This window comes from Typopeltis vanoorti, chromosome 4, assembly GCF_054136105.1.
Source record: "Typopeltis vanoorti isolate ZY-2024b chromosome 4, IOZ_Tvanoo_1.0, whole genome shotgun sequence".
Classification (NCBI taxonomy): Eukaryota; Metazoa; Arthropoda; class Arachnida; order Uropygi; family Thelyphonidae; genus Typopeltis; species Typopeltis vanoorti.
The window spans coordinates 9,230,608-9,256,568 of record NC_143552.1 but is presented as its reverse complement, the minus strand read 5'-3'; the positions used below and the strand labels follow the sequence as shown (position 1 = coordinate 9,256,568).

At 34.6% G+C, this 25,961-nt stretch overlaps 1 protein-coding gene across 2 annotated transcripts in view; it reads right to left on the bottom strand.

The window, feature by feature from the left end:
* LOC150107094 (ankyrin repeat domain-containing protein 27-like) overlaps positions 1-25,961 on the bottom strand; it is a 515,355-nt gene that overhangs the window by 289,295 nt on the left and 200,099 nt on the right. For both annotated transcript variants that reach the window (XM_090390995.1, XM_090390996.1), the window contains one exon: positions 5,687-5,843. In XM_090390995.1, coding sequence (XP_090247121.1) covers positions 5,687-5,843 — 157 coding nt within the window. The remainder of the gene's footprint in view (positions 1-5,686; positions 5,844-25,961) is intronic.

The following is a 25,961-nucleotide window of genomic DNA, read 5'->3' as shown; positions in this document are numbered from 1 at the left end:
TGTTGGAACATAGGAGTCAATTATCTGCTGGATTTGATTAGGATTGTAACCATTAGATTCTATTAACTTTTTTATGGTGAAAAGTTCTTGTTGTAAGCTTAATGGGGAAGAGCACACTTTATGTGCGCTATTAATTAAAGATTTGATTATGCCGATTTTTTGAGAGGTGTGATGAGCAGACTTTTGATGAATGTATCTGCCAGTAAAGGTGGGTTTTCGATAGACACGTTGACAAAGTACCAGAGGAAGGAGGATGTCCAAGAATAGTAAACTACCAGACTTTTTTTTTTTTCATGGTGAACTGAATGCATGAGTGAAGGTATTTATCTGTTGTAGAAATGTGAATAGTTCCTCTTCAGCATGTGGCCAAATAGCAAAGACATCATCAACATAACGAGACCAAAGAGAGGGTTGGGGATGAATGGATGAAAACAAGGTGTCTTCCAGATGTTTCAAAAAATAGTTTGCCAAAGGTGGAGACAGAGGACTACCCATGGCAGTACCTTCAATTGGTTTTTAGATCTTGTTTTTCCAGCTGAAATATCCTGAATGTATAACAAATTCAAAAATCTTTGCAATATCCGGAGGGTAATCATCATATAGTAAGTTGACAGTGTCAGCTAATGGAATGTTGGATATCGTTCTTCCGGTGTCTAAACAATCTTTATACAATACATTTAAACAATACGTTCTGGATAATTTTTTAAGAATTTTTAATAATATTTTATTAATGTTAATCTTCTGGCACACGGCAACAATTTAATTGGTAATCCACCGACTGTTCTGTGCTTTGCATTCCATTCCTTTAACTACTTGTTCTACACTGATGATGTACTGTTACTTTCAGTATGAAATATTTGTATCTTTAATTCATTCAAGTTATTACTGTTGGTTTAATACATGTTAAGTTATTAACTATTGTCTCTTTGTGAGGAATATTAGTGAAGAGAGAGAGACAATGTCAAAGCTTACTAACATGACTGCATCTGCTAGTTTAATGTCTTTTATTCTTCAATTAATTAATAAAACTTTAAAATCGAGAGCTTTATGCTTCATATATGTTTCCACTTCTGGTACAAAGCAATTATTGAACCATTCAGTAAATACCATTCAGTAACAGCAGTTGTTACCCAGGCCTTTGTATTAGCCAGCCAATGTACTGGCAGCTGTTTTAGATTTTGCCTTGGTCTTAAGAGATCGATTTACTAGGAGGGGTTTCAACATTTGATTCCTCATACAATTTTGGCTAACTTCTACAAAGTAACAATGTCACTTGATCTTTGCTAGCTTCAAACCCACTTGCTTTTTTCTCAGACTTTGCGATGTAAGTTTGACTAGGCATTTTCTTCCAAAACAATCCTGTTTCGTCAGCGTTAAATACTTGATCGGGACAATATCCATCATCTTCAATAATTTTGGCTAACTTCTCTTGAAATTTTTGGCTGCTTCTTGATCTGCTGCTGCAACCTTGCCTGTAATCTTCACGTTATGAAGTGCATTCCTTTTTAAAAACCCGGTTAACCATCCTTTGCTAGCCGAAAATTCTTTATCAGCCTGAGAAGCGGAAGTAGACAGCCCCAATTGCTTCATCTGTTCATAAAACTGAAGAGTTTTTTGTTTAATTAAATAACCACTTTTAGCAATTCTTCTTTGAGTTAATTCTTCAATTCAAATTACGAACGCTCGTTCCGAATTTCTAATAAAGCATTTCTAATAAATTAACGCGGTTTGCTTAACCCAGCAAAATTAATTGTGGCAATCTCTTGATATATGCGGCAAAAGTTTTGATTAACGTGCCTTTAACCCTGCGGAGTTCGCAGCTGATCTGACAGATACATGCAAAATGTTTAATATAAATATTCTTACACAATTCAGTGTATAGCTTGCAGATCATGAGTGGCTGTGAATTCTTATGTTATGAGTGATATTCTATACTGTTTTTTGCTGTCAGTTTGGTTTAACACATATTATATTGTAAAGGTTTGTGATATTTGACAGTAAATTGTATCTGAGAGATACCGCAACCTCCGATGCAGTATAGTATGGTTTCATTTTTTATTTTATTTTTTATTCTTTGTTCAATGATTTCTACATTGTAACTGAAAATAAATAAACCATCATGTATTACTGAAATAGAGAGCCAAAGGCTTATTTATCATACATGTCCTCTAGGACAGCGCTTCCCAAACCTATGGCCTCCAAGGGGGCCATAGGTTTTGTTGAGGAGGGGGGGCCATGAAATAATGAAAACAAATTTAAAACGTTTTAAGACTAAGTAGATTTTTTTAATTAAAAAAAAAACGTATTTAACTTTTATTATTCATTATTTCTTTTTTGTTATTTTTTATATTTTAATGGAAAAATTCACACATTGGTGTTGGTTCACAAACTTTGCTTCCTGCATATTTCGGCGCTTAATGAATATTAGTAAATATTGCTTATTCATATGTTTCATTTCAAAGCGGTGGTTAATTGTATTTACTTCGAATGCTCTCCAGGGAAGCTCCAAATCTTCCTGTCCCTTTCATCACGCGTTCGTAATCAGGGACTGTTGATATTTACTTTATATACATATTAAAACTCATTTTATATTATCACTGTCATAAGAGCTAGTTTTCTGTTACCAATAAAAGTTTCGCACATACTTCACACATGAAAAAAAGCTTAGACAAGTTCATGTGGGGAGATAGCAACTCTCTTGCAGTGGTAAACAATACGCCTTCCCTAACAGCCACTATACTGCAGAGGCAATAAAAACAAGTACTTTTATTATGCCAGTGAATAAGGTATGAGGAATCTGTGTAATATATTTCTCAACAAATAGTGCAATTAGAGACAACTGGGATAAAAACACACTAATTAATGAATCACATGTCCCCTCATACAGAAACTATGCTGTATAGACTGAAACAAAGCCATATGTTGCATGGGCAAACACAGTATCTAACTAAAAACTATTGTTATTAATTAGATGTGTGTGAGTTCGATTTCCCAAGGCAGCAATAAAATTCAACCGAATGTGTTAAACTTCGTAAAAGTGTTAAAACTAAGTAATATATATATATAATGAATGTTATGGCAGTTTCACATATGGAATTCGGTTGAAGAGAGTTAGCATTTCAACTCAATTGTCAGCTATGCTTTTATCTTTCGGTTGCGTGATCTTTTGTTAATACCGCACAATCATATGCACGTTTTAATAACCTGCCTTTGCTGTCTGTTTCGCGTTCGGCTTAATTACCGTAAAGAGAGAAAAGTCACAAAAGAGAAAAATGTTCCTGGTCCAGGGATTCCCTTATTCAGGTAATATTCACTAATTTCATGTTATCAGTCTTTGGTGTGCCAGTATCGGTAAGTGGTGATATTATTTGATCTATTCTACGTTAAAAAATTTAACCCTGAGATGGATAAGTGGCTGATAAAAAATAAAAAAAAATTCCCGTGAACAATCAGAAGAAGCAGAAACAGACTTAAAAAAAAAATGACAGTATTTCATATTTAACCAGAACAGCCCGCATCGTCTTCAGAACCAAACGGTAAGAAGCAAAAAATGTAATATATGCATTTGATTTTTGCAATATTCGCTGTGTATGTTTTGTATTGAATATAAATACAATAAATATTATAATAATATATCTCTCTATTATGATTTTTTTCGAGGGGGGGGGGAATGAAATATTTTAATTTTTGAAAAGGGGGCCCTGACATCCAGAAGTTTGGGAAGCACTGCTCTAGGAGATGTGCTTTACATTATGGAAAATACTAAGGAAAGTGATCTGGAGCTTACTCCATCTTTACAACGAGTTGCCCATAAGGTTGCTTATGCTTGCATCCGCCGAAACTTTTAGTTTCTGTATATTCGGCACGAAACTCTTGTAGTTTCTATATTTGACTATGAAATAATGTTGGATTCAATATCCACTTAATTTGTATCATCATGTATTATATTTGCAATGTTTTTTTCTTTATGTTTTATTGCTTGGTCTGGAGAGTCATTTTGCTTGTTATTGTAGAATTTATGCCGATAAGAAAAAAACTAAAACTGTTCAAATGACTCTTGATAACTTCTTTTGATAAAAAAAAACTGCAGTAATGTAGGTACAAGTATTTATTTAACATTTACTTTGCATTCATTTTTTATCTTTCCTAAAAGAGTACCATATAAAACGAATTACTAATACAGTAATCAATCATGGACGAATTGTAATTTTTACCATTGATTATTAGATTTGATTAACGCAATTCTGATATATGCGGTAACATCAAGGGATTAATTAACCGCATTAATTAGGGGATAGGATACCTGTGTGTATATATATATACATATATATATAGAAGCATGTAGACTTTCCTGGTTCATGGATATATTAGTAAGAGTTTATAAAGGCTGAAACCCAGAATAAGATATTAACAATTACTTTACTATTTGTCTAGCAGTTTCGTGTTTACACGTGAAGAAATCCTATTTAATTATGATGAAATGTATTTCTGCTGTATAAATGCCTACTTTTACACATACACACCTTGGAGAATAATTTTTTACAATAGGAAAAAGGAGCATTAATGAAGAAATGCAACCAATGTGTCATCTCAGTTATGACATATGGATCATCAAATACTGGACAAAATGAGAAAAAACAGCATAAAAATGGAAAACTAGGCAAGTCATGATAAGAAGCAAAAATGTTGGAAACAGGAGAAGAAATTTTAAAATTAAAATTACAATGGATGAAAAATGATCAATAGACAAAGACAATTACCCAGTAGCATCCAAGTGAAGGAAGACAAATGCCTGGATGACTAAACACAAGATGGAAGGATGAGTTAGTGAAGATGAATGGATAATGATGGCAATGGGAAGCTCCAACAGGGAAAGAAGATGGACAAATGAAGACGTTTGTGGCTATAAAAATGGCTATAAAAAGGAATTAGAAGAGGGCATGTGTGCTTTGCAGTAGCATTATTTGAGGGATTTGGGTTCTGAAAGTTCCACCATCCAAATTCACAACACACAAGCATCTTCCAAAGAATTTACATCTTTGACACTATGAAGTAGCATGTTGAAAATAAGTGAAACTGTGCGGCCATGAATTTCCAGTGCAAAATTTGTGTACATGACTTCAGAGGCAAGCAAAAAGTTAACTTTTTTTGTTGTTATTGTAGTTCATTTTTAAGAGTGTATACATTCACCAAGTAAGCAGGTACTATCAAAATGTCTACTGCTTCCTGACCATACATAATGCCTTATTCAGAGTAGCTAAACATTTTTGATTTTATTTCAAACTAAGAAACTTTTGAGCTATCTCTGCTTGTTTGAACTTCTGAAAGTGAATAGCTCCATGATCACAATTATTTATCTGGTGAAATGTATGCAAAGCAACCAAGTAAGGATTTTCAAAATGGTCTCTATGCCTTCTCCTTGGCCACAATAAAAACACAAGGATTTCTTAACAGTTGATATCAATATAGCATTTACTAATTATTGAAATTGCTTTGCCTTTCAGACTATATTTAGGTTTTTTTTTTTTTTTAAATCTAAATATAAAATATATTTTTATTTTAAATCTTAATATGTGCTTTAGTCATAAAAAAGGGAAAATATAACTGCTAAAATTTAACTTTTCAGGAAAGGATTATACATTCTTTACACAACCTTGATACACACAAATACACAGAAAGAACATACCTGAAATCCCCAACTTATTATATCTTGAACTTTATTTGCTGCATCATATAAATAATGTGGTAGAACAATATAACTACAATTAAAAAGTTTGATTTTTTTATCCAACTCTGACAAAAGCCCTTGACAATGAGGAATGTTCTGCAAAAATCTTTTGCACCTGAAGTTAGAAAAAGGAAATAATTAAAATGTTATATATATATTTCACAAAGTATGTTGGTTTGTGTTCAGTTACTACAAAATGCTATAGCTACCAAATTGGATATATGGTTCTTTCTTGGTAGTCTAACTTAAAATTTGGATGTTCCGAAACTAGAATGTTAACTTAAGAGGAATATTTGCTTTACAACATTTTTATGACATAATTTTAAAGAGTTTGTCACTGATTTCGAAAAACGTTTAGTGATGCTCTGCATCTAAAAAAACCTACCGCACAGCCATTTAAAGGAATAAAAATGTCACGCAAAGCACTGAAGTGAATAAATGTCACTGAAACTTTAGTTTCAGTAGCATCTGACAAAGAAGAAATATGTCTATGAATTCCTAAAGGGAGGGAAACATACCATTCTGTTTAAAATTCTTTCCTTTAGTGTTACATGGTGACCAGCATTCATTTTAGACAAATTTCCCGACATTTCAACCTTCACATTAAGGTCATCATCTGGAGTATACACACATATATATATACAGAGACAAGCTAAATTACATTTCACATAGTATTACAATAAAGAGAAATAAAATGAATTAACTACATCAAAGCTATATTCGATTTAAGACAATATCAGAGAAACATTCTTTCATACAGACAGTTTTATTACAGCAAAAATGATGTCCTAATTTAACATGAGAATTGTTATATTTAAGATCCTGGATCCTATGGTCCTATTTATAATTAACTCTTAGGGAGAAATGTTCCATGGGTAGAATATGTGCCTACCATATGCTTGGGATTTTTAGACCATTATTATTGTTAAGATTAAGGTGATTGATAAGAATTTCACAGGTCGACTTAAATTTACATTCATACCATATTATGGTGTAATGTAAACAGCAGATGATTTTCCAGTCGATTCTATGTAAAGTGTTCAGGGCATGATCAGAAAGGCTGGCTTTACTATAGTTATTAAATTTAATGTGTTGTTTATGTTTCTTTTTTCTGATAGGAATTGTGTGTCCTGTTTCCCCTATATAGGGCAAATTACAGGTGCAATGAATACGGTATACTCCAGGGTGGGACAGCAGAGGGGGGGGGGGTGGATCCTTGGATGAGTTTGAGTAAATTCCTTAATTTTGCAGGAGGTTTAAAGGTGGCTTTAAGGTTGTAATTCTGTAGTATTCTGTTTATTTTATTTGATATCCCTTTAATATATGGTTACAGTTTTATTGTAGTCTAGTTTATTTTTGTTTTTAAGTGAAGTCTTGTGAAGAATTTTGTTGATAGTATTTTGGCTGTAGCCATTTTTTAGGAAGGTATTGCTAATAACTTTTAATTCATTTTTAAGTGCTTGTTCATTGTTGGTGCAAATCTTCAAAACTCTGTTTTTTAGTGTGTTAATGACACCTAGATATCATGTATGATGAAATAGAATAGTGTATAAAGGAAGTCGGAGGCAAGAAAGATTGAGTTATTTGTGCTATGGGTGACTGGAACACAAAAGTTGGATCAGAGAGAACATCTGTACATGTGGGTCCATTTGGACTAGGAATTCGAAATGAGAAAGGACAAAAGCTGATTGATTTCTGTAACAAGCATAGTCTCATCATAACTAGCACTTATTTTGAGCAAAAACTACAGCATGATACACATGGAAAACTTCGGATGGAAGATACAATAAATCAATTAGACTATATTGCAGTCAGTAAACATTACTTCAATGGAATATGGAATTCAAAGGTGATGCCAAGTGCTGGCTGTGGATCTGATCATAGACTGGTATTAATGAAAATGAATATTCGCCTGAAAACAATAAAAATTAAAAGAAGTCAACCCCAAAAAATGGGATCTGCAAATGGTACAAAATAAGATAGTAAAATCAAAATTTAACTGAAAATATTTCAGAACTGCTGTCTGCACAGATGAAAAACGAAAATGAACTCTCTCAGTGGAATAGACTACAAGCAGCTATCATAACATCTGCTAAAAATCACATCAATAAACAAGAAGAAAGAAAGAAAAAACCATGAATAACTCAAGAGGTAATCATTGATGTAAGAAGAACATAGAAAAGAGGAGCAAACGAAGAAGAAAGGTTAAGATATAAAACTTTGGAAAAAAGAATCAAACAGTTATGTAAAAGATTGAAAGAAAACTGGATAAATAGGCAGTGCACTGAGATAGAAGAATTACAAAATAAGAACAAAACCAGAGAAGCATTCCTGAAAGTGAAAGAACTTAATGGAAAAACAAAACATACCAATACACAGTCTAATAACATCAAGGACAAATATGGAAACATATTCATTGATAAGAAAAAGATAAATGGAAGATGGGTGGAGTACTTATCAGATCTCTATGATGATGATGGTAACATGTTAGATGATTCACGACATCTTACGTTAAACATAACAGATACCACTCTACCCACAAGAAAGGAGGTAGAACATGTAATTAAGAATCTTTCTAATAATAAATCCCCTGGGTGTGATAATATTCCAGCTGAGCTATTGAAAGCTTTGATTGGCAATAATAACAACTATTTAGTGGAATCTATTCAGGACATCTAAAAAACAATACAATTACCTGAAGTTTTTATAACACCTATCTGCTTACCAATTCCAAAGAAACACAATACACAAAGAAATAGGAACATCTACATATGCTTCTTAGACTTTCTGAAGGCTTTTGACCAGGTAAAACATAATAAAATGTTCAACATATTAGATAAATTAGACACAGAAGTTCGTGTACTTAAGATTATAAAAATGATTTATACCAAACAGAAAATGCAGCTGTTTAACTCTGAGACTTCTGAAGTGAAAATAAAAAGAGGAGTTAGACAAGGTTGTATCCTTTCACCAAATCTATTTAATATCTATAGTGAGACAGTGATGAAAAAGATTGAAAAGCAAAAATCAGGAATTAGTATCAATGGTATAAAATACAACAATCTTAGATATGCTGATGATACCGTTCTAATAGCAGAAAACAGAAAAATTAATCAAATTACTGCAGCTACTAATTGAAGAAGGTAAAGAATTCGGATTAGATATTAATGCAAAGGAAACCAAATTTATGAAAATCTCAAAAGAAAGCAGATCCGAGCCAGAAATATTCATAAACAATATGAAAATTGAACATACAACAGAATACAAATATTTAGGAACCTACTTTACTGCAAAAATAAGAACAGCCATAGCTAAAGATGCATTCTGGAAAAATAAAGATCTGCTCAGAAGTTCTGTGAGTATCGAGACAAAGAAAAGAATGATAAGAACATTAGTGTGGCCAATTTTCACATATGGAAGTGAGATCTGGATATTCAAGAACAGAGTAAGCAACAGATAATAGCCTTTGAAATGTGGTGCTATAGGAGAGCTCTGAAAATCACATAGGCAGAAATGAGATTGGCAGGACATGTACTGAGAGGTTCAGCAGGACAGAGGATACTAACAGTTTTAGAAGGAAAAATTATGGGAAAAGGATCAAGAAGCAAAAAACGAAGGACATGGCTTGAAGATATAAGATCATGGACAGGATCGCATGGCTATGCAGAAACAAAAAGGAAAGCCACCAACAGAGAGAACTGGAAGAACATGATGCTGCACCCTCTCACTGAGGAAGCTACATGAAGAAGAAGAATGACACCTAGTTTTTGTGTTGGTTGGCATTATGTAAACAGTGAAAGAAAGACTGCCAGAAGGAAGATGTGTGACAAGTGTATTTAGAAACAGAAATGTGTTCTGCTTCTGACTATTGATTGTGAATTGTATGCATTTGTGTTATTTGTTTAGGTGACTGAGGAAAGTGTCTGACGTCTGGCTGCCATGGGGGCCAGATAGCAAAAACATTGTCAACATATTTAAGCTAGACTTCGGGTTTTAAAGGAGAGGAATCTAGAGCATGTTGCTCAAAATATTCCATATAAAAGTTAGCAGTTGGGAGGGATAATGGTGAGTTCATGGATGTGCCTTCTTTTTGTAGGCAGAAAGTGTTTTGCCACACAAAATAGTCAGAAAGTAGTACATGTGTAAAGAGCACTGTGATATCAGGAGGGAATTTGTCCTGTAATAGAAGGATTTGTCATTGATTGGGACATTTGTAAAGAGGGCCGAGACATCAAAACTGACTACTAAATTATATTTTTCCAGTGTGATGTCTTTGATTTTGTTTATAAAGTGTTGTGTGTTTTTACATTTCTTTGGTAAACCATAAATTCTTGGGAAATAACCATAGTGCAGATATAATTTTTTAACTGTATCTTCGGGCCAAGAAGATATTGGTTGGGTTATAGTTAACAAGTTGATAGGTGCTGTTGCCTGAGACTATTAGTAATTACGATGTCCGGATTTAATTTTAACGATGTCACCGCTGCCCATTCAGATTTTGTTAGGTTGCTAGTTATTGTTTCGTATAAGTTAAATCTAAAATGTTCAAGGTTTCCAAGCATACTTTTTCAGCTATGGTGGTTGGAAGAAATCTTAAGCTTCTTTCAATATGGTAAATAAAATCTAGTTTGTTAATTGTCCTGGGTGCCACATCAAAGTTTAAGCCTTTGCTTAGTAGCAAGAGTTCATCATTGTTCACGGCATGGTTAAATAGGTTGATCATGTGACTTTGCTGTAGGCAGTTGGTAGCTCCTGTTATCTCTTGCTTCTGGTTGGTTGTTATCACTGGCTTATGGTTGGCTGTTTTCGTTGACTGCAGAGAAATTGAAATATGTCTGTTGGCTTTCTGAAAATTGTCGATCTTTAATTTGAAGAAATTTGGATATGAGTTTTGCTTTCTTTGTTTCAAGGATATGATTAGCGAAGTTGTCCGTAACCCTATCAAGGATATCCCAAATATCTGGATTCAAACAACTTGAAAGTTCAGATTTAAAATTCCTGACCTGATTTTGAGCAAAAGCCAAGTTTTTTCGAGTAGCCTGGATCTGCTCTCTGAGCAACCCTTCTCCATACGGTGGTATATTCGTAGTGCCTTCATCGAGGTGAATTTTCTTTTCAGTTTGATGCAGTTTGGAATAAGATTGCTGTCTCTACAACCATTTTAAAAATGCCAGTTGATTAATCAAAACAGAAATGCATCTTCAACTTACCGTAATGATTGCATCGCTTGTGCATGGAATCTCCACAAGTTATCAGAAGATTCAACGCACTAGTGATGTATCTATGAGCGTGCCAGTTTTGGTCTGCTCCAGGAACAGATCACTGCTACTAACACAACCATCAGCTCATTACTGTCAGAGCTTGTAACTATTTTTAATACTGGACTCTATATCATTCTCTTTGATATTTAAGAAAATCAATTTTTAATTCTATTTAAGAAAATTTTAATTTGATATTTAAGAAAATCAATCAAAAACCCTTGCCTCAAGTTCGACTTCTTCATACAGCAGTTAACCTGTCATCAGTCCCCTAAGTTTTGGCCATGATTTTACTATTGCTCTAAAACCAGTACGATCACTAGACCTAATGTTTAAATCGAATGCAGTAACCATAACTTAGTTCTGAAATAGCTAATAACATTAGGCTTGATGTTGCTAGCATTCTTTCTAGATTTTCTCCTCCTAAAAAGAAATCTCTCATCCTGCCAGCTCGTTGCCATCAAGAAACTATTCAAAGACAACAGGACAGTCATCACCAACATTGACAAAGAGAGCACTACTGTTATTATTAATGCCAGTAAATACAATAGAAAAATGGACATCATTCTCAGACCACTCCACCTACAGACCTTGAGTGAGTAGTCTGAGATTGAAAAACAGAATACACTTCTGTTTCTAGATACACTTGTCACATCTTCCTTCCGGCAGTCTTTTCTTCACTGTTTACTGGAAACCGACACATTCTGGCCAATATATACAGATAAACTCCTACCACCACCCAACATAAAAATTAGGTGTCATTAATACTCTAAAAAATTAATAAAACATTAATAATCTGCAGTCATGACTATGGTCAAGTAAGCCTTGCAGACCATGCTTTGGATAAAGCTCATAGAATCAACTGGAATAAGACAATCCTCCATTGTAGTAATTCAGAAGAGCAAGACTTTTTAGAATCTGTAGTCACTCTCAGAAATCAGCCTAATTTGAATAAATATGGGTGCATAAAACTTCCCAAAATATGGGAAGTATCAGTACTTCAAGATCACATTTAAAGCCTTGGCTGCTGACAGGCACCCATAGAGGGGCACCTCACCTAGTTAGGACTCTAGTCTTTTGTGTACATTTCATTTAGTTTGGTTTTGCTTGTGTATGTGTTACATCTCAGATTGTACTCCCTGATGATGTCTCAGTAACTGAAATGAAATATTGGAAGAATTAAATATCTCTTTTAATCCTTTCTCAGTTCTGTTTCACTCCATCAAGCCTCTAACATGAGTTCATATCAAGTATTTTGAATGCATAACATGTTTATTACTTAAAATATTTTTCAGAATGCTAGAAACTATTTGTGAAAAAGTAATTTTCTAAGTAAGTCTTAAAAAAAATCCTTTTCAAATCCCAGACAAAAAGACAACCAGATATACTTTCATAAACAAATATATATGAAGGATATACAATATAATCCAATCTGAAGTCATATGTGTAGATATTAATTACACTTAGTAGTAGGCCATATAAATAAAATATGCTTTAATTGACAGAGGAACAAATATTATTATGTGAAAAAAGTGTTCTAGAAAATTTTACTGAGGGAAAAGGAGACTCAAAAACAGGAAATATGACCAGAGTGGTTAGGTTCTGAAACAAAATCTGCAAATTAGAAAGCATTCCACTTGCCAATTTGCAGGCTGCAAGTTCAAATCCCAATAAGGCATAGATATTTGTGAATGTCTGAAAAATGGCATTCACAAATGGCTTGAAAATTCTTTAGAGCAGAGATCTGATTATCTAACCTTTATCCTGTCCATGATATAATCCTCCTCAGAAAAATGTGTATTTTAAATATTTAAAAAATTGAGTAAATAACTTTAAAAAGAAATCATTAAACAGCTGGACCTCTACAGCTGGGAATCAAGTGATGCATATGAATTTTATGGTCCAGTTAAATGCCACCACTACTCTGTTTACCTATCATGCCTGAGAAAGTGCCCATTTTTTTCTCTTACTTAATGCAATATGCAAAAAGAGCCTGCATGACCCCCATCATCTTTCATGAAGTAACTTTCGTATATCGAGAACAAATGGATTGGTCCAATTCTAGTCACCAACAAGAATTTTTTGCATGTTATTTCTGAAGCCAGTTCTTCAATTAGATCTATGGAATAGGCAAGCTGGATTTTTTTGCATGGAAGAAACTCAGGTCTGCAACTCAACAAAACTGACCACAGAACACAAAGATACTATTATTAAGATAGGGACACAAGATAACAAAAGCCTGCCAAATCTCATCATTTTGCATCTATCCAAGCTAGTTAGGACTACAGTCAATTGTGATGTTAAAACAAGGATGAAATCCAGCTGCAATACTCTCTGGGGTATAAAAAGGATTAGATGATTTGCTTTTATGCAGCATGAGTGATGTTTCAGAGTTATAACGAACATCAACAGAGATGCAAAACATTTCTTTTGAGGGCATTTTAAATGGCCTCAAAAGAAGAAATGCAGATCAACCACTAGACAATGAACAACTAAATGGTAACACTGTAGGAGAAGACATCCATGTCAGCTAGTGCATAATTTTGCTGCTACAATTAAGCTTATTTAAAAATCACTCCAACACATAAGGGATTATGGATCTTACAGCAAATTGATGCCTTATGTTGTCAAGTTAAGGGAGAAGGAATATGTTTGTTCTTTTTGAAAGCTGGAACCTGTAATCTTTGGGGAAGGTTGTTTCAGATAAGAGAAATAGATGACGGAAAGATGAATGGAAACAGGTTTGATGGGTTTAAATTTTGCTGTAAATGGATGTTTGCAGCTGTTCTTCACGTCACTGTAAGCTAAGCAGAAATGAGGGTGGAGAGAAATGACTGATGCCAATTCTGCTGAACAATGCCTATGGAACTATCTGTGGAAAAGACACAATGCAGAAACTGACAATATGTAACACAGTACTGGAGGAGGGAGAGCGAGAGAGAGACAATCTGTGAAAGAGGGGGTTGTCAGTTAGCAAACTGCCTTCTTCTTCTTGACTGTATGAAGTACTTTTAGAGTTTTTTAGTGCAGTACTTCAGATATGAGTGCAGTATTCCAGGGTTCGGCAGATTTGAAATTTGTACAAATCTGCCCAATCTTGGAATACCTGAAATTTAGCACAGATGAGAAGTGACATGTTGAAAAAAGAAAAAATGACATTCCAAGTTTCTTTGGAAAGATGACATAGAAGTGATTTGTTCATTGCAAGGTAAAGTTAAGTAAAAGTGTCAGTCCAAGAAAAGAGATCTGGTCATAACTATTGAGATGAGCATATTGACTAAAGTAACGACTAAATCTATTTCAGAACAAAATACAAATGTGTTTAGAAGCACTGAAAGTGATGAAGTTATCACCGCAGTGAAAGATGAAGATGACTGGAGAGAACTGGATAGCAGGGAAGGGGGAATGCCAAGGTAACAATTTATAGAGCAATGCCATCAAACTGTTCAAGTGTTCAGGGTATATATATTATATATTCAATGTCCCTTATTCCCACAAACAATCATGAAAAGGCAAGCTAAGAGAAAGATTGCATATTATCCCCACTTTTCCAATAAAACCTTTGGTTCACTTCACAAATGTATTTAGATACTTCTACTCTCAATAATAGATTTTTCACACCACTCTATATATCTACAATTTCACTGGCCATCAGAAGATGCTGCACAGTTATTCTACCCCTCAGTAATATTTCATACTTCTATCATACATGTTTTTTGCATGGAGAGTGATTGGTGATTGGAATACATTACCTGAGTGTGTTGTGAATGTGGACACATTGAAAAGTTTCAACTTAGCCTTAATGCCACGTTTCCTACCAAAGGAATAAGAAATTTACCTGGTGATACATCAGATCTCATCCGCATACAGAGCACAGCTTTACTATTGCAAAGCAAATTACCTCAAAGGAACCTTCCTTACACGGAATACATATCCCTCAAAGAACTAAAATCAGACAAAAATATCATTATAATCAAAGCATTTTCAATCAAAATGAAAACTCTTCTTGAAGATTCTAATACCTATAGACCTTTAGACAGAGATCCCACATGGCGTGCTCCCAATAAAACCAATGATCTAATTAAAAAGATGCATATGGGCTCTTCCCTCTCTCCGGCTTTAGCTAACCTATTTATGGAACATTTTGAAAATAATGCTTTAATCAATTATCATAAAAAACCAAAAATTTGGCTATGCTATGTAGACGACATTTTCATCATTTGGCCAGGAACAACAGATGAACTCATTGCTTTCAATAATTACCTGAATAATTTACATAAGAATATAAAATTTACTGTAGAACAAGAAGAACTTAGAAAACTTCCTTTCCTCGACATCCTATTAGAAGTCAATGAAAAAGATAATAAACTTTCTTTCTCCATATATAGAAAACCCACCAGCACAGGAAGATTTCTTAATGCAGCCTCACACCACCACCCTTCACAAAAAATAGGTCTAAAAAAACTCTGAGGGACAGAGCTTATATTTCCAGCACAGAAAAACAGAGAAATGAAGAATTGGAATATTTAACACAGATCCTCAAAAAAAAAAAATTTATGAACCCAAGACTATCAAAAAAATCCTCCACACACCTCCTACAGGCATTCCACAGAAACAAGATTTCAAAAACGCCATCACACTTCCATATATCAAGAATGTTACAGACAAGATGGCTAAATTACTAAACAAACATAACATCAAAGTAGCCTTTCTGCCACTGGAAAAAATTTCAAGATTTCTATATCCCCCTAAATCTCCACATCATCCTTTAAAAAACCAGGTGTTTATAAAATTTATTTTTCTTGCAGCATCTGCTACTTAGGATAGACAGGAAGATCTGGGGAAATATGCATGAACGAACACCAAAAGGATGTACAAAACAGAAGAGAATACAAATCAGGTCTAGCTTTCCATACCACTTCCACTGGCCACAATGTACTCTGGCAGAAAACAAACATGTCTTATATAGAAAAAAACTGTTACATAAGGAAATTTAAAGAAGCTGCAAAAATGCTTAGAATTCCAACACAATGCAATAAAAACCAAGGCTTAATTCTACACCAAGTTTGGACAGCTTTGATAAAAAATATACCTCAGTCAGACCTCGGACATTATGATCGCGAACCACAGAATGTGGCATCATCCAGCATTGTTTAAACTTAGCACTGCTTTGAATTTGCATTCTGATTTTTTAATTTTATAAACAGTCAGACTGCTACAACTGTATAGTATGAACTATTAATTTCTTTTTTATTGTTTTAACTTTCAGTTACCTTTTACTCCCGAAGATGTAAGTCAAACGACTTACGAAACTTGTCGGGTTTTATTTCTTTATTGTGCTTTTAGCTTAATAAAAAAATAAAAATAATAATAAAAAAAAAAAAAATGTGGTCCAAATACCTGAATATGCCTTATGAACTTCTAAACCACAGAAACTTCCACTTACAATTAAATGCTCACGGTGAGTGCTTTTGGAATAAAGTTATGCAACTAGAGAAATTACGTATTAAACATCTGAATTTCATCAACCGTTTTATATTCTTAATCCGATGCAGAGGTAACGAAATCATACCTAAGTTCATCCAAATCAAGAATGCATTCCATACATGCTTGATTTGGATTTACCTAACAGAATTTACCGAAGAATGGACCTAGCGATTCTGAGAGAAAGAATTTCAGCCACTAGATCAGAATCAGCACAAATTAGCCGAGATACATTTTCTCTACATGATGAGTTAGCCACATCTCTTCGATCCGACCTGTGGAACAACATAGATATCATCACATATAACAAAGCTGCACCAATTTCTGATCGGAAGAAGCATACTTTAATCAAAAAATTTAACTTACTTCTTCGTGAAAAACAAAAACAAAGAAAACATCTAGATTATTCCAAAGTAGTTATTAACCTTTCTTCAAGAGTTCTATCAAGAACCGAAAACAATCTACTCGTGAAAGGTTTCAACTTTGCCTTAACGCCACGTTTCCTACCAAAAATTGACATAATCGCTCAAATAGAAAAAGGAATAAGAAATTTACCTGGTGATACATCACATCTCATCCGCATACAGAGCACATCTTTACTATTGCAAAGCAAATTACCTCAAAGGAACCTTCCTTACATGGAATACACATCCCTCAAAGAACTAAAATCAGACAAAAAGACTGTTATAATCAAAGCAGATAAAGGGAATGCAACAGTAGTTTTCAACTCTGAAGATTATAACAATAAAATGAAAACTCTTCTTGAAGAGTCTCATACCTATAGACCTTTAGACAGAGATCCCACATGGCTTGCTCACAATAAAACCAATGATCTAATTAAAAAGATGCCTAATTGGAGTGAAGAACTTAAAAGAACTCTACAATCAAAACGCCCATTAGTTCCAACAATTTATGGTGTACCAAAAATACAAAAGATAGGTATTCCCTTAAGATAGATAGTGGATGGAAGAGACTCTCCGACCTCTAATTTAGCAAAACATCTCACTAACATGATTATACCTCACACAGGAAAAACATCTTCTTTCATCAAGAACAGTACACATTTTATTGAGAAGGTAAAAAATATTTACTTTGGAACTTCAGACATCTTAGTAAGTTTGAACATTATCAGCTTATTTACAAATGTTCCAAGAAACGAAACTGTGAATCTCCTTGAAGACCTCTTTCCTCCGTCCATTGTAGATCTTTATAAACATTATATAAATAATACTTTTTTCATGTATCAAGACAAATTTTGGGAACAAAAAGAAGGATTGGCTATGGGCTCTTCCCTCTCTTAACTAACCTATTTAACATACATTTTGAAAATAATTCTTTAATCAATTATCATAAAAAACCAAAAATTTGGCTACACTATGTAGACGACATTTTCATCATTTGGCTAGGAACAACAGATGAACTCACTGTTTTCAAAAATTACCTGAATAATTACATAGAAATATAAAATTTACTTTAGAACAAGAAGAACTTAGAAAACTTCCTTTTCTTGACATCCTATTAGAAGTCAATGAAAAAGATAATAAACTTTCTTTCTCAATATATAGAAAACCCACCAGCACAGGAAGATTTCTTAATGCGGCCTCACACCACCACCCTTCGCAAAAAATAGGGCTAATAAAAACCCTGAGGGACAGAGCTTATATTTCCAGCACAGAAATACAGAGAAATGAAGAATTGGAATATTTAACACAGATCCTCAAAAAAAAAAAAAAAAGGTTATGAACCCAAGACTCAAAAAAAAAACAAGATGGCTAAATTACTAAACAAACATAACATCAAAGTAGCCTTTCTGCCACTGGAAAAAATTTCAAGATTTCTATATCCCCCTAAACCTCCACATCATCCTTTAAAAAAACCAGGTGTTTATAAAATTTATTTTTCTTGCAGCATCTGCTACTTAGGACAGACAGGAAGATCTAGGGAAATATGCATGAACGAACACCAAAAGGATGTACAAAACAGAAGAGAATACAAATCAGGTCTAGATTTCCATACCACTTCCACCGGCCACAATGTACTCTGGCAGAAAACAAACATGTCTTATATAGAAAAAAACTGTTACATAAGGAAATTTAAAGAAGCTGCAAACATGCTTAGAACTCCAACATAATGCAATAAAAATCAAGGCTTAATTCTACACCAAGTTTGGTCAACTTTGAAAAAAAATATACCTCAGTCAGACCTCGGACATTATGATCGTGAACAACAGAATGTGGCATCATCCAGCAGTTTTTAAACTTAGCACTGCTTTGAATCTGCATTCTGATTTTTTTAATTTTATAAACAGTCAGATGGCTACAACTGTATAGTATGAACTATTAATTTCTCTTTTTTGTTGTTTTAACTTTCAGTTATCTTTTACCCCTGAAGATGTAAGTCAAACGACTTACGAAACTTGTCGGGTTTTATTTCTTTATTGTGCTTTTAGGTTAATAAAAAAAATGTGGTCCAAATACCAGAATATGCCTTTTGAACTTCTAAACCACAGAAACCCCCACTTGCAAATAATAATACAAATTCTTGTTAGGTTGTCCTACAGTAGGTGCCTACTTTTCATAATGGAAACTCAACTCTTACCTTCTTCAATCACTACTACTAGTAACTCATCTGACTTTATCCCAATTGCACATTCAATTCTTTTTTTTTTATCTCAAAGATAAAAACTGTAGATATTTTTTCAGATATTCCAAGTCAGAGAGTATTCAATCTAGAATCAATTTCCTCTTTTATATCTTCATCAGGGATTAGGCATCTGCTTGTTCCGGCTTGATTGGTCTTTCCATCTTGCAGCTGTCTTCTTTTCTCTCTCTTTCTCTATGGTCAATATTTCCCCTCTCCTATATAAATTTCAATTTCTCTCTATATTCTTTGATATTTTCATTTAAGTTGTAAATACCCACCTCTCTTCTAATGTCTTCATTTTTTATATGGTCTAATTTTGTGCATCCTAAGCAACAACTATACTTAATCTCACTTCTACTGCTATATTTTACTTTGATCTTTGCTTTTAACATATTTCTGAACCATAGAGTGGTAGTGGCCATTATTTTAAAATTTAAGTTGGGTTTCTCTTCTTGTTTTCAGTGTGTCCTTTAAATTGTTCCAGAGATTTTTTGAAATAAATTTTTCATCCATATCTTTGACTTTTAGATAAATTATGCAACTCAAATAATTAAACTATGTCACTTGTATTATCTTCTATTATTATTTTCTTGACCTTTGAGGAGTCAACAAAACTCACTCTTAAGTTTAATCTAATGTGATTTCTACATTCAAATGCTACAATTTCAGTTTGATTTTGCAAAATCTTTAAATTGTATTGCTGGCTTATTTTGTTTAACCATAAACTGATTTCTGAAGGTCGTCTTCATTGTCTTGTAATATAATGTGATCATCTGCATACAGCATTGTATAGAGAGAGCAGTTCTTCTGATTAACTGAATATCTTGTTTCATTGTTTCCCATACTTTTTTGTTAATTTGATCAATATATATATTTAATAGAGTTGTCTTACACCTTGATCAACTTCTCTTCAGTTCATTTATTACTTAATTGAAACTTAATTTTTGTGTCTTTATATAATCTTTCTACAGCTTGTACTAAATATGTATTTTATCCAAGTTTTCTCATAATCTAGAAACTAAATGCATCTTCAAATTAAATCCTCATCTTTTTTTCAACAATTTGTTTTAAAACCTAGATATAAACTACACATGATTTCCATGTATGAAACCCTTTTGCTCTTTTGAGAACAGATTGTTTGCAGTATTTCTAAGCCTTTTATTTAAAATTTTGCAGTGTATTTTGTAACTGGCATTCCTCTGTAATTTCTACAGTCATCTCTATCTCCTTTCTTAAATATATATAACCTTAGTAAATTTAAAAAGACATATTTCGGTGATTACACCACATTTTTTATTATTCAGTTATACAACATACTGAAATAATAGTTCCCGACAAGTTTCGTAAATCGTAGGATTTACATCTTCAGGGGTAAATAGTATAACTTAAAGTTTAAACAAGAGAAATTAATAAATACAAATCATAACCGTCTGGCTATTCATAAACTCAAATAATAGAATGCAGATATAAAACTTTATTGACGTGGAACAATACTGGATGATATCGCGTGTTCCTGTTCTCATTCATACAGTCCGAGCTCAGATTGAGGTAGATTTTTTATTAGAGCTGACCACTTTTTATGAGGTGCTGGTCAGCTGACCAGCATCTGAAATATCTTCAGGACTGAGGCAACTCATGGTAAAGGTGGATTTATAATAATCTAACCAAGTGTAAAAAAAACTTCCAACATCATTCTCCAAATAAGTAATTTAATAATAAGGTGAGACACCTTTTGGCAACTCGTATAGGTAAAGATGCCTTCTCCATTGCTTCCACCTTGGTACCACCACCTCTGGGTCTGGCTCCCACTGACGAGACCTCAATAAAGGTCGAAACTTGATGAAACTTGAAGGGCCACTATAATGAATAGCATTATACATGTCTGCAAGGAGATGTGCTTTGCATTATGGGAGATACTGAGACAAGGAGTGATGAGAGCTTGGTCCATCTTTTGGTCCACAAACTTTGTTTGCTTACACTTGGATAAAGGATTAAACTAAATTTATTAGTCTAACCAAGTGGGGAAAAACTTCCAAATATATAACCTTAGCATCTGACAACTGATGGAACTCCAAAAGTTATTAGCTTTTTAAGAATCTCTGTTGTAAATATTCTCCACCACACTTCCATGTAATCCAGTTGATTTTCTATTTTTTGATATTCCAATCTAAATGGTTCAATATGAATACTGATTTCTTCATTGTTATTTTATATTAATAAATATGAGTCATAACATATTCTAAATTCTAATAATGAGGAACAGTTTGGATTCCAAACCAACAGAGGAACTAGAGAGGCTATAACTTGTCTAAGAATTATTGGGGAGAAAACACTAAACCATGGTGGAAAGTTGTTTTTGGGATTTCTAGATTTTGAAAAGGCATTTGATACAGTGAAACATAAACGGCTTTTTGACATTCTAGAAAATATTGATATTCACTCTTATGACTTGGAAATTTTAAAGAGATTATACTGGACACAAACAGCGTCAGTATGTGTAAATGGAGAGGAAACAGGAGAATTCCCAGTGGAGAGAGAGGAGTTAGACAAGGATGCAAGTTATCACGATTATTGTTTAATCGTTACAGTGAGCAGATGCTTAGATAGGCACTTGAGGATGTGGAAGAAGGAATAAAAATAAATTGAAGAATCATTAATAACTTAAGGATTAACACAAAGAAGACCAAGATAATGATAATGGGCAGAAAAATAGGAGATAATGCAAAGATAAGATGTGGAGGAAAGATTTTAGAAGTGGAAAGATTTCAATATTTAGGTAGCTGGATCTCAGAGAAAGGAACTTCAGAGTTGGACATTTGAAATAGAATAGGCAAAGCTAAATCGGTTTATGGAAATGAAGAGAATTTTAATAAACAAGAATATTAAAATAGGTGTTAGAGTTGGAATAGTTAAAGCAACAGTTTGAAGTATTGCAAGTTATGGAAGTGAGTCATGGACACTACGAAAGAGAGATATGGAAAGAATTAATACATTGGAAATGTGGTGTTATAGAAAGATGGAAAAGATTAGCTATACAGAGAGAATATCAAATCAAGAAGTTTTAAGACAAGGTGGGAAGGAAAGAACACTGTTCAAGAATATTATGCAAAGAAAGACCAGATTTGCAGGACATCTTCTGAGAGGTTCTTCGGGACACCTGACAAGAACTATATTATTACTATTTTATTATTACTATTACTATTATTACGGGCAACTTCAGGGAGTCATTAGACTCATCGAGGGAGGCCCCAAATCATATTCATCACACTTATTCCACATTCATACAGTATCTATCATACCTCGCCTTAAACTCATTCACTGTCACAGCATCCACCACAGACTCAGGGAGCGCATTTCACTCATTCACTACTCTAAAAGTAAAGAACCCAGCTCTAACACCTTTACTAACCACACTTTTGCCCAGTTTCCATGGATGTCCCCTAGTCCTCCCACAACCAGCCCTGTTCTCAAAAATATCTTCTGAATTAATTTTATAGAAACCCTTCAGTAATTTGAATGTCTCAATCATATCTCCCCTCCTCCGCCTATCAACCAATTTTTGCAACTCACAAATCCTCAACCTGTTCTCATAAGGTTCATTCCACAGACCTGCTATCATCTTGGTCACTCACCTTTGGACCCTCTCCAGCTCCTCCCGATCAAGAAGAAATCTAGGTGACCAAATCTGAGCATAGTAGTCGAGATGGGGTGTCTTATCAAGGCTCGATACAGAGGAACAATAACCTACTTGTCTCTGCTTGTCAACGTATTCTTCAGCAACCAAGTGATTTGATGACCTGATTTGGCCACTTTTGCAATGTGTCCCCTAAATTTCAATTCCTTATCCACCAACACTCCTAAATCTCATGCCTCATCAATTTCCTGGAGCATGGTTCCACCAATGCAGTAAACTGCCGCCAATCTTTTCACCCCAAAATGCATAACCTTACATTTTGCCACATTAAATTGACATCCATTCTCCTTAGCCCAGACCTCCAATCTATCCAAATCATCCTGCAAAATTTTGACATCATCTGCATTCACTATTGCCCTACCCAACTTCGCATTATCCGCAAACAAATAAACTGTTCCTCTCAGATCCTTTCCTATATCATTTATGAACAAATTAAACAGCAGTGGTCCAAGAACAGATCCTTGTGGCACACCACTAGTCACAGGTCGTCTTGTGGACTCTACTCCTGAGTAAACCACTCTCTGATATCTCTCCGTCAACCACCCTCCTATCCATGTCACCAACCCTATGTCCATCCCCGTATGCTGCAATTTACTGAATAGAATTCCATGTGGTATCCTGTCAAAGGCCTTAGCAAGGTCCAGTAGAATCACTGTAAACCCATTACCCTTATCCAGTTCAGCCGTCACTGTGTTATAATACGTGAGCAAGTTACTGAGGCATGACCTACCCTTCACAAAACCATGCTGTCCCCGATACAGTATCCCATTTTCTTCTATCCAATCTTGTATTTTCCTCTTGACTATTTTCTCTAAGACCTTGATAATGATTCCTGTTATGCTGATTGGCCTGTAATTTTCAACAGCAGCCTTGGAACCACCTTTGTGCAGCGGAACTATTTTCCCCTCTTTCCACCCCCTTGGGACTGACCCAGTCCTGAGGCTAAAATTAAACAAAATGGTCAAGGGCACTGACAATTCTTTAGCCGCTTCACGTACGACACGAGCTGGTATACCATCCAATCCCACAGATGTATTGACATTGAGGTTCTGTAATAGACTAGTTACCTCTGCTTCATTCATCACAATTCCAGTATAAGCTGTTGGTTCTTCCATTCCTGCAAAGTCACCACCTAGATGATATACTCTTGCAAAGTGCTCGCTCAGTAATTCCACAATATCGACTGATTCGGTTACCTCCCTACCCTCAGCATTTTTTAAGATCATTCTACCATGAGCATTTTTCCTTTTACTTGCAACATATTGAAAAAACTGTTTGGGATTCTCTTTAGCCTGCGTGGCCAATTTCCTTTCGTAATCTGCTTTTGCTTTTCTTACCACCTTGTTACCATCCTGGCCTGAGCTTTATACTGTTCCTGCGCCTGATGGTCACCCTTCTCCTTAAATTCCCTCCACAATTGTTTCTTTTTTTGCAGCTCAAGCTTAATAGTGTTATTCATCCATTTGACCCCTACTTGATTTATTATTCACTCTTGGTATACAGTCAACCATTGCCTCCTGCAAACAGTTCTTAACACCTCCCATGCACTATCAACATCCAGCCCTTGCAGTTTTACATGCCATGGCATTGAGCCAAGCACACACCTAAGCTTGTCATACTTACCAGCCCAGTAATTCCACATGTACCCTGTCTTAATTGTAAATTTGACTCCTTTAGCCACTTCCCAAGTCATGACCTTATGGTCACTCTCACCAATTGGTGACAACATGGTCATGTTCATTACAGCCACATTCTCAGTTGCAATTACTAGGTCCAGCACTCTCTGCCCCCTGGTATTTTCCACTACATGTTGCCGTAGATAGTTGTCCCTTAATAACCGCATAAAATCCAATTCCTTCCTTCCTCCCATAGGCCCTCTCCTCTTTCCAGTCAATGTTACCATAATTGAAATCACCCATAATAATTACCCTCCTTCCACTCATTTCTTCTATTTGCTTATGCATAATATTCCCACCATCTATTCCATCACCTGGTCTATAGCAGCACCCAATTGTATATTTTGTTCTGCTAGATTCTATCTCACACCAAACAGCCTCAAATGTGCTTTTTTCCCCATCCTGCAGTTCAACTTCTATACTCCTTGGCTGAAGCTCATCAGCAATCATCAATAACACTCCTCCCCCCTTTTTATTCACCCTGTCACTCCTGAACACGCTATACCCGTCGCATTCAATCCCACTAGCTTTATCATCTTCTGTCAGCCATGTTTCACTAATACCAACAACCTGTGGCCTGGAAGTGCCATCCGTGGCCAAAAACTCTTCCTTCTTGTTCCTAATACTCCTGGCATTAGTGTACATGAATCGCAGAAGCCCATTTGTCCCATCCCTACTTTGATGCCTTATACTAACTATCCCATTCTGATTTGTTGTCCGTCGTACTCGCTCGGGCATAATATACTCATTCATACACTTAACTGCCTCCCTAAAGTCTGCATATCTACTCCCCCCCCCTTAATAAATCTAGTTTCCCTGAATCTGTACATCCACTTCCACATCATTCATCAACACTTTTTCAAGTCTCCGTACACCAACTCCATTCAAATGTAACCCATCCATCTTATATAAGTCCTTTCGCCCATCAAACTCATTCCACACATCCACAAATTCCACACCACTCTCCATGCATATTAGAAGGGAAAGTTGAGGGGAAGAGAAGACGTGGAAGACCAATTAAAGTGTGGTTCAATGACATCGTGGAATGGACTGGTTTAAGAATGACAGAGGCGACAGACCAAGAGAAATGGAGAATAGCTGCTCATCTGCTGCAACCCTCTTACTAGAGGATGCTACGGGAAGATGACAATCTCTTTCTTCATTATTTTATTTCCTTAATATTTTGTTGGATATGTCATAATGTTCACGTATATCTTCTCTCGGTCTACTAATAAAGCTATCCAAAGAATCTTGGAAGCCTTTTTTTTTACTATAGTTTTTGCCAATGTTTTTTTTTTTTTTTGTAAAACAATATGAAAAGAAAGCTTATAATTTATGATAATGTTTTTAGAACTTAATTTGAAATAAAATTTATTACACCAATTAAGTATATAACACCCAGTTTATTAAGAATAAATTTATCGTACAAATGCATTATAAATAATTAAAATGTATACAATAATTTTTAATAAAAATTT